At 40.7% G+C, this 14,331-nt stretch overlaps 1 protein-coding gene across 28 annotated transcripts in view; it reads left to right on the forward strand.

Moving 5' to 3' along the window:
* Window positions 1-14,331, forward strand: part of MAP4K4 (mitogen-activated protein kinase kinase kinase kinase 4) — a 163,872-nt gene that overhangs the window by 108,806 nt on the left and 40,735 nt on the right. For all 28 annotated transcript variants that reach the window (XM_062487889.1, XM_062487893.1, XM_062487888.1 and 25 more), the window contains exons 6-12: window positions 1,130-1,220; window positions 2,773-2,903; window positions 5,144-5,198; window positions 7,550-7,628; window positions 9,762-9,937; window positions 10,606-10,678; window positions 11,132-11,342. In XM_062487889.1, the coding sequence (XP_062343873.1) occupies window positions 1,130-1,220; window positions 2,773-2,903; window positions 5,144-5,198; window positions 7,550-7,628; window positions 9,762-9,937; window positions 10,606-10,678; window positions 11,132-11,342 (816 nt within the window). The remainder of the gene's footprint in view (window positions 1-1,129; window positions 1,221-2,772; window positions 2,904-5,143; window positions 5,199-7,549; window positions 7,629-9,761; window positions 9,938-10,605; window positions 10,679-11,131; window positions 11,343-14,331) is intronic.

Consider the following 14,331-nt stretch of genomic DNA (forward strand, 5'->3'; position numbering starts at 1 on the left):
GGTCTCAGGGACATCCGCTGTTCACTTGATTTGCCTGTGAGGTGTGGAAGAGAAGCAGTGGATGGTGGTTTTTTTTGTCACACTCATTAACTGCTTTAAAAAAGGAAAACAGCCCAATGGTTATGTAGGCAAACTGGTAAATGATCAGTTAATGAAGAACACGTGTTAAGAAATACTTCTCTACAGCAACCACTACTCTCTTAACCTCTTGCAGCTGTAAAGGTTCTATTCCTTTATTTTTCACAAAACATTAAAAGACTATGAGGGCAACAGAACAGGCAAGATGATCCCACTGGAGACTACAATTTTCCAAGCAGAAAACTGAGGAGAGCCCAAAATACAGGCAGTTGCTAAGAGGGTTGCCTGTTGTTCTCCCAATTACATTAGAGAGTAAAATGCAACATATGTCTTTCTCAGCCCTCCCTCCACATGGCTAATGCTTTGGGGCATGTATCCAGGTGCTGTCTCAACAAAAAGCACCGTATGCCAGGAGGTTTTGTTTCCTTTGGAAAGTATAAAGCTTATGCTATTTTTCTTTTTCCTTTGCGTTTTTTTTTTTTTTTTTCCTGAGGTACAATTATCTGGCTTCATGTTTATGGAGGCTAGAGAAGAGAATTGCAGTTTAGCAGAACAGTATCTCTCTGTCATCTGTCCTCCCTTGCCCTCAAACATGACTGTCAGTCCATCACCCCCACCTCCTTCTCGGGGATGCATATATACATGTGGATGCTGCCTCCATTCTGCTTCCACCTCCTTTCCCAGCTAAATTCTGTGTGACCCTGTGCACGTCAGAAGTCAGTGGCATACACCGACACTGATGTCATTTACAATGTAATTGCATGGAGACTTCGTGGGGGCTGAACTTTCTTCACAGGACAGCTGGGAGGTGTTTGCACAGTGCAGATGTTGGGCTGTGTTTAGGTACTGGGTGTGCATAAGCTGAGGCCTGTGTCTCTGCTCCATCACCAAAAGCTGTGTGGGTGGTGTGCTGCAGCTCCCATTGCACCCAGTTGCAAGAGGTTAAGGCACAGTGCTGTGACCTTTGGGGCTGCTGGTTATGGGTAGTCTGTTGCTGAGCCAAGAGCCTAACTCTGAACATCCTCTCCTTCCTCTCTTGTCCTTTATGCAGGGGTTGGCACATCTTCATGCCCATCATGTGATTCACAGGGATATCAAAGGGCAAAATGTGTTGTTAACAGAGAATGCAGAAGTGAAACTTGGTAAGTAGGTACACATGTCCACTTCCTCATTTTTTCAGCCTTTAGTTTTATGATGTTCCCAAATTAATTTCACCCTTTAAGAGCCCTGCAACATGTTTTAGAGCATGACTACTCTGTCAGTGGTTCCATGTGGAATGACAGCCTGCATGTATTTCCTCCTGCTTGGAGAGGACAAAGCACAGTTTGTTGTTGAATTTTGTTAGAAGATGTTGGTTTTCATGCCAGAATCAGTGCAGGGATAATTTTGTTTCCCCCACTGAGCTGTGTGTAACTTGAGTCTGTTCTAATTCACTTTATTCTGGACTTGGGAAGTGACAGGAGTCTCTCTTGTATTTTGTTTTAATTAAAATAGCACCTGCTGTTCAGGTTCTGGACAAATATATGATCTGGACAGCACTCTCAAGGGAGCTGTGGCATTGAATTCAAAACACAGTTCCAGCTCTGGCATGCCTGCAGAAAATCGTGCTCATCCCTGGCCTCTTCTCTCCTGCCAAGTGGACATACTCTTTTTTTTTTTTTTTGTTTCCTTTCTAATTTGTCTCTTTCAGTTAGTGCACATGTCAACCTTCTGTGTTTGTATCACGCTACACTCGCCACCTTTTTTTCGTTAAATATAGAGCCATGCTGAAACCCTCCCACCCAGCCCACATCCCTTCTGGTTTGCATTACACCTTCCTGCAGCATGAGGCATGGGAAGTTGTCCCGGCTGCTGGAGGAGGAAGCTCTCAGGAGAGCTTTCCTTCCTTTGGTCCAAAATGGAGCATGGTAGCTTCCAAACCATTGCTTCCACTGAGCTTGTCTACACCAGTCTGTCAGATGGTGGATGCAGTGAAGCTGACACAGCCCTCTTAGGGCAGATGCAGTTACTGGTAGAGAAAGACATGCAGCTCTGTCATCATGAGCAGGGCAAAATGAAAGGCAGAAAACACCTTTATGATGTAATTGCTTTGTAATGAAATGGGCATCTCTTTCACAGCCTGTGTGCATGTGTGCTCCGAGTTAGCACTTCCTGAATAATCCTCATCTTTTGCTCTCACTGATGTTTCTGCTCTGTGCATTAAAGCAGAGAGGAGCTTGCTGAACTGCAGATTATTTTTGTTGTCCAATTTTAGAGCAGAAAAGGAGGTGGTCTGAAAGGGATGTGTTTATGCATACAATTTTCCCATAGCATGAGAGGTACCTTTGGGAAGTAGCTGTTTTTGTATAGGCAAAGGTGCTTGGCTTCACCATGTGGGAAGGGAATAAATAGCCTTTTCTCAGCCTCCCAGGCAGTACTTCTGCAGCTGTGCTCTCCCTGCTGTCCAGGCAGAGCAGGAAGAGGGGTACAGGAGAGGTGATTGTGTGCTGCTGTGTCCCTTGACACTTGTGCCCAAGCACACTGTGTGTGAACCATGAGGGTTCACTTGCCCTCAGGATTAATCCTCTTATTTCTCTTCAGCATGGTCCTCCCATGTGGGACATCTACAGGGCTTTACTTTCAAATCACTTTGCAAAAGCAATCATTGCATTATTTTCCCCCTCTTATTTCATTTTACTCTTTTCTCACCCACAGTGGATTTTGGTGTGAGCGCTCAGCTGGACAGGACAGTTGGCAGGAGAAACACTTTTATTGGGACTCCATACTGGATGGCTCCAGAAGTTATTGCCTGTGATGAGAATCCAGATGCTACATATGATTACAGAGTAAGAGCCCTGTTCAAAGAAAAACCCAGAACATCCATGTGCAATATAAATGTCTGTGAACTATGGCAGTTTTTGAGACTTCTTATGCTTTGTAGGAGCAATAACTATTTTTTGTAGTTACATTCTTATTACCAAAGTACAAGGTAAGGATACTGTCAAATTGTGACCTTTAACAGTTTCTGATGCTTGTATTATCATGGCTTTGAGGTGTAAATACAGGACTTCAGGGTGCTGTAGGTGCTCAGAGAAGGCAAAAAAGAGTTTACCTGGAAATGCTTGTGTTCTCAATTTTATAATGGTTGTACATTAAATTGTGTTACACTATGTCCCAGTTATTGTGGTAACCTAGAACAATACATTTGAGGTGCTGCCTTAAATAGAACCACTGTCTGGAGAGCCAGTGAAGTACAGAAAGAACTTTTAAAACTACTGCTGATTTCAGGATTCATATACATTATTTTTTTTGATAAAAATTTATCTGTCAACAACATTTCTTAACAAAGATTATTTTTTACATAGCTTGCTGCAAACCAAGGATTTAATTTCTGCAAAACCATAATTGGCTTGATGGTATTTGCACTACCCTTAAGAATATTAGGTATATGTATTTAAAGTTAAATATATCTAGTGAAAACATACTGTAATCTTGAGAGCTCCCCTCAGCTTTAATGAGGGCACGAGGAAAGAAAAAATGAAAAAAGACGCTTTAAAAGAAATTTTTAGTTAGACTAATGCATTGTTCCAACTTTAACCAAGGGTAACATGGATATCAGAAAGCCAGGGATTAAGGCCTTAAAATGAATTATAGAGCTGAATATCAATTATATCACTTTGCTGAGACTGATAGTGTTAGCTATCAGTACATTTGTGCGTGTGTGTAAATCTTTGTAAAATACCCCTATTATTTGAATTGTTGTTTTTGTACATTTTGACTAAGATTGATCAGATTGATCCTATTTCTCTTGATATAATTGCTTTTTACATTCAGCATCTCATTGTACTAAACCTAATGTTTTACATCTTTCCAGATGGAGTTGTTATTATTAGTAAGGAAGGTTTGCTATTGAATGATTTAATAAAGCAGAAAAGCTCCCTGCAATATTTGTTAGTGCAGTAGCGATATGAAAAATAACTCTTCTGGTCTCTGAAAACACCTGTTTATTGTTCCTGGTGGAGCCTGTAGGGTGGTTGCTCACAAAAAAATTATGTTTGAAAGATTCTGTAAGATCACGAGCGTGTGTAATTTAGCTTAAATGGCTGCATTTGACTAAGAGAAGAGTGCCTTGCTGGGTCTGAAAATACAGTCTTTAGAAATGCTTCTCTGCTTGTAGTGCATGAAGAGCTTATTTGCTCATTAGTTCTAAGTAATTTTGAAAAAATCACAATTATGACCAGAAATGAAGACTACTTTCCTCAAGAACAGCTCTCTTTCACAGCAGTTACCTCCAATATTTTGCCCATTAAGCTGTGTCAATCTCTGAAGTTGGTTCCTTGCCAGGATTCCTCCAGCTCTTCCCTGTGTTTGGTCTTCCTGGCTCTTTTTTGGCTCTCCCAAGTCAGAGGTGCTGGCCAGAGGTGGTACCTTGAAAGGCTGCCACTGAAGGACTCTTGTTCTGTAGTGTTTTAAGGAAAGCTGAGATGTTGGGGGAGGAATGCTGGCTTTGGCTGTAGGTAATGCCTGTGGTAAAGACAGAGGTGTAAGTTTTGGGAGCCTCTGCCTTTTCAGTGGTGACTAATTCACCTCTCCTTTCAGTGGGCCTGTATTTTCCTTTTGTTCTCGCTTGTTTATTTATGTACCTGAAGACCTTTTCTTGTAGTTTTTGACAAGTCTGGCCATTTTAAATTTGAGCTGAGTTTTTGCTTTTATAGCTGCATCCCTACACACCCTGAGAATGCCCTTGTTCAGTTCTTTGTTGACAAGGGAATATTGTTTCATAGGCTTAGATTTCAGGCAAATGTATTTCCCATTGCCCTAATGTGAATATATTTTTATGTACTATTGGAAAGGGTTGTTTGCTCACTCTGTAAGAATATGTGTGTGTGTGTTTCTGCATATACATATGTATTATGTGAAAAGTAGGATTTTATTATACAGTTACAAGATAACAGAGGCTTACATTATTTAAATAGCCATGGTATTTGGTTTCAGTCTCACCTACAGGGCCTCTCTAAATAGTAATCTCTTACTGTGTGAATGGTGAATCCACCTACTAACATCTGGTGTGTCTCTTTTTCTGCAGAGTGACCTTTGGTCATGCGGCATTACGGCCATAGAGATGGCAGAAGGAGCTCCCCGTAAGTGATACCTCTGCTTCTCCAGTGGGCTCCTTAAGGCTGAAACATACACTTGGGCCATGCTGGTTGTAATCTGAACCTAGTTTTGAGGTTTCTGAAAGTATCCCCATGTTATTTCTGTTCTCCTTGGTTTTGCCTGCTCTATAAATATCAAATCTCATAAATAGCAATGCTTTTGATAAAGATAGGGTTGTGTTTGAACACTACAGTGCAGACTGCAGTAATTTAATTTCTATAGCAGGAATATTTGGAAGCTAATCGAGTGTCTGACTTCCTTCCTATGGGTAGTATATTGTGTTTTGGAGTTGTGTCCCACTTTGTCTATGGACTGGCCTGGAATACTGAAACCTCAGCTGGGGAGAGGGTCAGTGGGGCCTTGAGGAAACAGATCTTAATGAAAAAAGCATTTGTAGCTGCTATTTCTATGTTGGCTTTCTGTCCGTCTGGATAATGCTAACATTGCTTCCCCTTTTGTTTCCACTCATCAGTGGGTGGTGTTAATCTTCCTTAGCAGTGACATGGCTTAAACTGTAAATCCTTCTTCAGGACAAAGCACTGAACTTAGGTATTCTCAAGCAGGGGGTCATTATTGGTTAGTTTGGATTTAAGAGGAAAACCTGGAAACCAAAAATGCCCAACTTTTTAATAGGTCTTTTCCTTTCACATAGTTCTTTCAGAATATAAAGGCAAACAGCAAATGTGTGAGGAGGACAGAAACTTTTGAAAAGAAAAGAAATTAGGCATGGTGTTAGTCTTGTTTTGACTTCTAATGATACTTTTAATGAAAGTCCTTATTGTACTTGCAAATATACTTGTCCTCATCCTCAGCTGGAGCTCTGTATTTAAAAAATAAGAGCCTAGGGCACCTAAGAGCGGGTTAATTTTTTTTGCACATAAAAATCTACCACCACAACACTGCCCAGCTTGAAATGTCTTTGAAATAATCAAGTTGAAATAAAGTACTGATATTTTCCAGCTAAAAATTGGTCATTTCGTTGTAGCTGCTGCCTGATTTTGTTGTTGTTCGTACTGACTTTAATGTCAGATTTAAAAATGAAATCACAATGGTCTTGTTTTAGGAGGCCTGATAGTTTGGAGTTGTTTCCTTTTTCCTTCCTAATTGCACATTTGCATGAATGTCCAAGTGAGAGCTGCTCCCAGGACACTTCAGCCAGCACTGTAGTGAACTACCTCCTTTTTGCCATACCTTTTTGTTCAGCACATTGGGTTACCTATATGACTTTCAATTGAAAACCTGTGGGCTTTGTAAGCCTAGAATTGGATGATAATATTTTGTTCATTTCTAAACCAAAGCAGAGTTTGGCCCCTCTTCATGTAAAATCATGAGGGGCATTTTAGAAGTAAGCAGAGATCCTCTGTAAATGCTGAACAGCTCTTGTTCTCTGGTACATGGGCCCTATCTCCTCCTCCAGTGGCAGCTGAAGAGTCCATCTCTGTGTTTGATGGTCTGCAGGGATCCATTGGCATCTGAGGGACTTCTTTGCCAAGATTGTGGCCCCTTATTTTTGGAGACAGAATTCTCTTTGCATCAGTCTGTTTCTCCTGAATTTCTCTTGTGTGGTAAATGTCACCTCATCCTGCAGTGATCACTCAGGCTGAGACTGAGGGTGTAAGAGATCAAACATAGGAAGATGGTTAAAAAAATTCTTGGGTTGCCTCTCTCTTTGTTCCCTTGTTTCCCTGTGTTGGCTCTGCCATGTTGCTTTGCTAAGGAACAGGAGGAAAAGCTGTCCAACACTGATCCTGGACTCCCACTAAATGTCCACTGAAACAAACAGAACTTCTTTGGACAAAAGTTATGGGTTTGCATTTCAGTTCTGCAGGCAATGCTTTTGTGTGATACATACCCTCCCAGGGGTAAAAGAAAATACCATGCCTTGTGAGGTAAAGAAAATACCCAGGTGTAGAAAGTAAAAATGCAGCACCTTCCATAATGGGAGAGAAGGACAGGTAGAGGGAAGATGGTATGAAACAGTAACTCTCATTGTTCTCTTCCACCATCATAATCTCTCAATATTTTATCAACTGGAGAATAACTCAGATGACTTGAGGCTGGAGGAGCACCATGCTCAGATATTCCCATCTTGGTTGATTCTGGAGGTTGATCCATGCTTTAATCTCTTTCTCTTTTTGGGCTGCCATTGGCATATGGAGCTATGGAATTGTTGTCATTTTGGGCTAATTCCATTTAGCTGTGTTGCTGACTGCACCTGCTGCATGGATATTTGGGATGGTGGGAGTGGTTGTGGAAGCTGAAGTCACTGCACTGACAGAAAGGAACTAAACCTGTGTCTGTATGTCTCTGTGTGGTTTTGTTTTCTTCCCTGCAGCACTTTGTGACATGCACCCCATGAGGGCACTCTTTCTGATACCCAGGAACCCTCCCCCACGGTTAAAGTCCAAGAAATGGTATGTATTAATTATATCTTGCTTGTAGTCTTGTGTAGCACAAAGTTTTCTCATATTGCATACTGTTTTGTTACCCCTTTCACAGAATTGTAAAGCAATTTAAATTAGCAAAAATCTCTGTTATCTTTCATGCTTCTGAATCAGAGCATGAAATAAAATGTCTGCATTATTTAGTTCTGTTTGTCCTAGAGAAATTCCATCTCAAATTGTATGAAAATAAATACCAAGCTTTTCTTCCTTTTTTTGATCGAGCAGCATCTGTATTAAGGTGATAAATGGATCCATGATTTAAAATACAAAAATACAAACTCCTGCAGCACTCTTAATAGGCAGTATGTTTTCTCAGATGTATCATAACACAGAAACAGAACAGTACTATGGTGTTCTAGTTGCTAAATAGAAAGGAGCTATTAAAACTAATGAAGGCTTTTACTATAATTATTGTAAACCGTTGGAATTGAGTGCCTGCTTCTTGCCAGCTGAGAAGAATCCATTAGTATCAGAGGATTTCCTCCCAGTTACTGGTTACTACTGGCACATATGAAACAAAAATACTCCCTAGAAAGAGGTTTCTTATAGATTGAATGTGATCATGGGATGCTGTGGTCCTGTCAAAATAATGAAGTGATTTGACTGTGTATTCAATATCAACATAGTATAAACTTGGCTTGCTTGCTGAGCTTGGTCTTTACCTGGATTGACTTATTTATGCACTTGTATACTGTCAAGGCATCGCTCTCTCTTACTTGCCTTCTGCATATATTAAGGGAATAGAGATGCATATACAACATTTGCATTAGTCTTTCATTAACTTTTTTATGTGAAATAATAGCATTCCAGGTGTGAGGAATAAAAAAATCTGAACAACCAAGTTATGTTGGATTCAGCCTTTCTTTTTTGCAATGGCGAAGTGAACTGATGGATGGAAATAATTGTTTTTACTCGTAACTGTGTAATCAGGATGTTTGTTCTCCAAGCACTGGAACAGGTTGAGAGCTCCTATTAATTAAAAAGCAGCTCTGGTTCAAGGCAGTGCTGTTGTCACTCGACTGTTTTGATAATGTGCTCAGTGGCAGGTAGGCCAAATGATGACAAAGTTGTGGAATAATCATAGAATGCTTGGTTTGGAAGGGATCTTAAAGATCATCTAGTTCCAAACCTGCCATGGACAGGGATGCTATCCTCTAGTTCAGGTAGCTCAGAAACCCATCCAGCCTGGCCTTGAATGCTTCCAGGGATGGGGCATCCACAACGTCTCTGGACAACCTGTTCCAGTGCCTCACTGCAGTTTTGAGTATATCCACTATTGGATTTTGGCAGGTCGCTTGTAACTTCTTTCTGGAGAGTTCCTCTTTAAAGGGTTCAAATGAAGTGCAAATTTTGGAAGGTGGTGCTGCAGCTTAGCTAACTCCCATACCCTGTCCCTTTATGCTGTGTGCCGGAGGGGTTTAGTTTAGTTCACGCTTTTAAATTTCATCAGGGAGAATTTGACCCAAAGTGACTGTGTTGAACAGACAACACTGACCAACACCCACCTATTGTTCTGTAAAAATTTTCCTGTGTGTCACTCTTAAGGTAAAAAAATAAAATAATCTAAAATAATTTAATTCTGGCAGATCTGACTCTGTGAGCCCAGGTGCATGCAAAAGCTGGTTGTGTCAGGAGAATGGCAGACACAGTTCTCCTGACTTTGGGTATGGCTGTCTGTAGCATGGGTAGGTGGAGGCACACCAGAGCTGCCCTGCCTCTGCTCCAAGCAGGCTGGATTCTATCCAGCTCTGATCCAGAAGCAGCTGGGCTGAGTTTACATGATTTACCTCACTCATAGATCCTGACTTTCAGAGCAATTATACCTCTGAAAGAGGGCACGTTACGGTGAGGCTGTGCCTGAGCACTCCAAGTATGTTTATGTCACCCTGTATCCCTCCAGCCCTGTGTCACTCCAGCCCCATGCTCAGCTAGCATGCACTCAGATCTGTTTAGAAGGTACTCTTCCAGGCAGCACTTGTACTGTCCTCTGAGACATGATGCTCTCTGAGGAAATGAATTTGAGGAAGAGCAGAAAAAATGTTTCAGCTGAGTTTTACCTCTCATCTTTTGCTTTGTTTTATTTTCTCCTTCCTGCTTTCTCAGGTCAAAAAAGTTTTTCAGCTTTATAGAAGGTTGTCTAGTGAAGAATTACATGCAGCGACCTTCTACAGAACAGTTGTTGAAACATCCCTTTATACGTGATCAGCCAAATGAAAGGCAAGTGCGAATCCAACTTAAGGACCATATAGACAGGACCAGGAAGAAGAGAGGAGAGAAAGGTATGCAGTTTCTAAAAATCAGGTCTTTGTTGTCAAAAATGCTTATTTTTGTCCTGCTTTGCATTCTAAATACCCACCCCGAGAGAAGCCCCTATAGCCCAAATCCTTAAAAAATTCTTTTTAATTCATAGTTTTCCTGTCAGAAGTCTTCATTTAGTCCTGTCCTTTAAAGAGGAAGTATCAATTTCAAGTGCTGTATTTTCTGATACAATAAATTTGCTCACTTGTTGGCCACTGGCTCTTCCATACAAGTGTTAAACAGTATTTAGGAGGATATTGGCATATATGCCTTTCCCTTCTTTAGTCTGTGGTAGGTTCATTTCCTGGAATGATGCCATAAATCCGACTCACAGGAAATAACCCGTCACAAGAGCTGTGAAGCAAATCTTTTGGGCAGCCTTTTTTCCTTATTCAGGTGGTGCTGAAGTTCTCCAGGTGTCTTGTCTTACATGTCAAGCCTGGTGTTGTTCAGGGAATTTGCTGGAAGTCTTCTCCAAACCACTGTGCTGCTGGGAAGATGAGCTTATATATATCGAATGAATTCTGTATTCTAAATCTGTGATAGATCTAACTGAAGGGGACAGGAGCTGGTTTACTGAGGTGCTACTGCAACTCCCCACTGCCCTAAAATTAAAGTACTATTCAGGCCTTTGTTTCTTTCCTGTTAGATGAGACGGAGTATGAATATAGTGGAAGTGAGGAAGAAGAGGAGGAAGTGCCTGAACAAGAAGGAGAGCCAAGGTAATAATTGCTTTTAGGATGGCTTTGGGCAGTCCATGTCAAGTCTAAAGGTCTGTGATTATAAACCAGCATGCTAAATTTCTGTCTCTTATTAAGTGAATGCAGAAGCCACTCAAAGGGTTTGAATACCTATGCTGTGACTATTAAGGGTTTGAAAGCTCCCCTTCCTATGACTTAGAGCCAACAAACTCTGGATGGAAGGAGATTTATGGCAAATATGACTGATCAGGGTCTCCACAATGTTAGCATTCGTCCTTACTTTGCTTGGCCTCATTTCACGCCTTCCACTGAGAGCGTGTGTATGACATACATCTGGTGTCTTTGCTCTGAAAGAAATGAGATTAAACTTTAACATCATGATATACTTTATTAATGTTCCCTTGCTTTGGCCAAGGTATTTAATGGCCCATCAGGCTTTATCATCCAGAAGGCTTTACCTTCCTTTTGTTGCAGTTCCATTGTCAATGTGCCTGGAGAATCAACCCTCCGACGTGATTTCCTGAGGCTGCAGCAGGAAAACAAGGAACGGTCTGAGGCCCTTCGGAGACAGCAGCTGCTGCAGGAGCAGCAGCTCCGTGAGCAGGAGGAGTACAAGAGGCAGCTGCTGGCAGAGAGGCAGAAACGCATCGAGCAGCAGAAGGAGCAGAGGAGGCGGCTAGAAGAGGTAGAAACAGGAGACTGGAGTTTGGGGAGCAGAAGCCCCCCTTTCCCTCTTTTGTTTCCTATTCCTGCACCCATTTAAAAATAAGTCCTTGTAGGCCCTGGATATCTCGGGGAAGAAAGCATCATGTGAAAATCCACTTGCAAATGCAGAGCAAAGCACTTAAATCCATACTTGACTACTGGAATAAAAGATACCTTCCAAAGCATTTGAATATCCAGCAGCTCCTATGAAGACAATAGGAGCCAGAGCTGGGTTCTTTGAAAGTGTTTTTTAGGGAAGAGGCTGTTTCTTGGTCTCTGTCTAGGCTTAGGTAGCTGTAGAGAAGAGGAGACAGAAATTATTCCCAGGTGTACTTTTCAGGAGTACTTTTTTGAGGACCGTAACATTTTTCAGATTTCCCTTTAAAGCTCAAACATCTTTCTCAAACATCTGTGTTTGGCTCTCATTCATAGATAGAAGCCTGTTTTTTATGTGTTGCTTTCTCATGCACAGTAGCTTAATGACTAAAAGCCACCTAGACCATAAAATAATAGAATTATTTGGATTGGAAGGGGCCTTTAAATGTTGAACTATAAATATGTTTTGTATATCAGTGTTAAAATTATAATTCTGCAGGAATTACAAATATGTAAATCATACTTTTGTGATATGCAATTGCATATGAAGTATGAAATTTCTGTGCACTACTGGAAGATAAAAGGAAGTGAATATACATGGACAGTATTGTCCTGTCATACTTTTCACCTCCTAAGAGCTCATGTGCATTTATACATACATACATATATATATGTAGATGGAATATGCATTGTGGGCTTCACATGTAGGAGGATTTCAAAACATCTCTTCAGGCCAGAGCTGGGTATGACACAGAGCTGAAGTGAAACCAATCCTCTGGCTCTTCAGGAAGTGCAGGGTCAAATTCCAGTTGTCCTTAAATGACTTCTTGGTTGAGTCTGTTTCAACCTTTCACTTAGCAGTGATGGAAAAACTACACCCAGTCTGGTTTTCCAAATCCTGGTAGCGTTTAATGAGGATGCAACCAGGACCAAATGTTGATTTGCATCCCGTGACCTGTTTGCATAACAAGTAATACAAAGTTCCAAATACCTTTCCAGGTCACATTATGCTCCTTATCCTTCTCTTCCAAAGTGCAAATGAGTTTAGTGCTGCTATAAGGAGGGATTGGTAGCTAAGATTCAGCCACACATGAATCCGTCGGGAGGGATGAGAGGAAGCCATATAAACCCCATTTCTCTTATGTTTCTTCCCCACCCTTCAGAGAATGCCAAGATAAACCTCATAGCACTTCCAACTGTTTTTAGACTGTTTGTGGGGCGAGTAAGTAATAAAAAAAGATACTAGGAAAATCTGAAATAAAATGTTGATATTGTCAAAGGTGGGCAAAAGTTGAGCTACTGCTTAACCACTCAATTTTTTCTTAATATGGGAGTCAATGATTTCTTTTAAATGCCCCTTTAATCTCTAAGGTTCTGCAGGCAGTATTTTTTGTTGAGGAGGAGGAGGAGGATTACAATTAAATTATCTAGGTCATTTAACTTTAGTAATCAGTGCAACTCTTAAAATCTGGATTTTCTTTTTAAAATAAAGGAGCTGCTGCTGCTGCTTGTAGTGGAAACAAAGCAATGCACAATTTTCCCTTCATGGGTTGAACTTTTTGGGGACGTTGCAGTTACAACTGATTGAGCAAGCATAAAGAAAAGGCAGTTACCTGAAAATTATGTTTAATCAGTCCTGATTTTTAAAATCCAAAATAAGACTGACAGCTTCCACAGCCACAAGACAGCATGTAATGTAGATTGTATTACTGAATAAGGTTGCATGGTAAAACATGCAAAATATGTAAGATCAAAGCTTCTTACCTTGAATGGGTCTGTAACCTCTGCCTGGTTCCCTTGGAGGCATAAATAGGAATGGTGAGTTACAAAAGTTTCCTTTTACAGGTGATGGTGTGGGCATATTGTTCATCAAGTGCATTTAAAAAATGACTCACATTTAGCTTTCAAAAAAATCCTACTTAGTTAATTGGATCTTGTGTTGGAAAAATGTATTATCCCAAGCGATTTTTTAACAAAACTGCAGCCAAAACAAGATCTTTCAGATGGGGGAAGGGTGGTAGACACAAATTTAGATAAACATCAACGTTGTGACACAATTGAAGGCCAAAATATTTAAATGTTGTCACTTTGTCCTTAACTCACCCCCCTGTTTTGATGAAGCCAGTAAACAATGAAGACTCCCTTGGTATTGGGAGTCAAGATTAGTGTCAGGCATTGAAGCTTGGGGTGTTCATAAATCGTTGATATTTTTACCAGACTTGCTTTCTTGTAATTTTTGCTTGTGTAAAATATGTATGCATATACTTATTTAATGTTCTTTGGTATAATTTTATGCATTAGATAATCTTCCTGAATAAGCTGCATATACTTCCCCCCCTCCCCACTTCCTAAATTAAAATTGAAGGCTTGTTCTTACAATGCTGGCACAGAGCCTAGACAGTTTTGACCGAGACTGTAACAGGAACGGTGTTTAGGACATCTGCCAAAAACTGTAATTCTCAGCAGTATTAGAAAAAAGATTACTTTTTAAAAGGCATATAGGTGACTTCTAAAAGTTATTGTTGCATGAGCCTTGTAGTTTGTGTGTTACTGAGGAGGTGAAAATGACATGTGGTCAAACTACAGAAAATTACTTGAGAATTTTGGGAAGGGGATTTTGTCCTACCCCCAACCCTCCTTTAAAAGACATATAAAGACTTTCAGCTATGTAGGTGTTTAGATAGTTTAAACGAGAAGTCTGAGCTGTTCCTGGTTGTTCCAATGTGATTCTGTGATTCTGTTCAGCAGCATGGAGACAACTGCTGGGTATGAGAAGGCATTTTTAATTTGTATTTTGCAAAATTGAGTCTGGCTCAGGAAATTCAAAATTGGCTGTGGTGGAATCCCATTCTCTTTGGACCTTTGCAGTTCAG

The sequence above is a fragment of the Cinclus cinclus genome, chromosome 2 (genome assembly GCF_963662255.1).
Source record: "Cinclus cinclus chromosome 2, bCinCin1.1, whole genome shotgun sequence".
NCBI classification, from domain to species: Eukaryota; Metazoa; Chordata; class Aves; order Passeriformes; family Cinclidae; genus Cinclus; species Cinclus cinclus.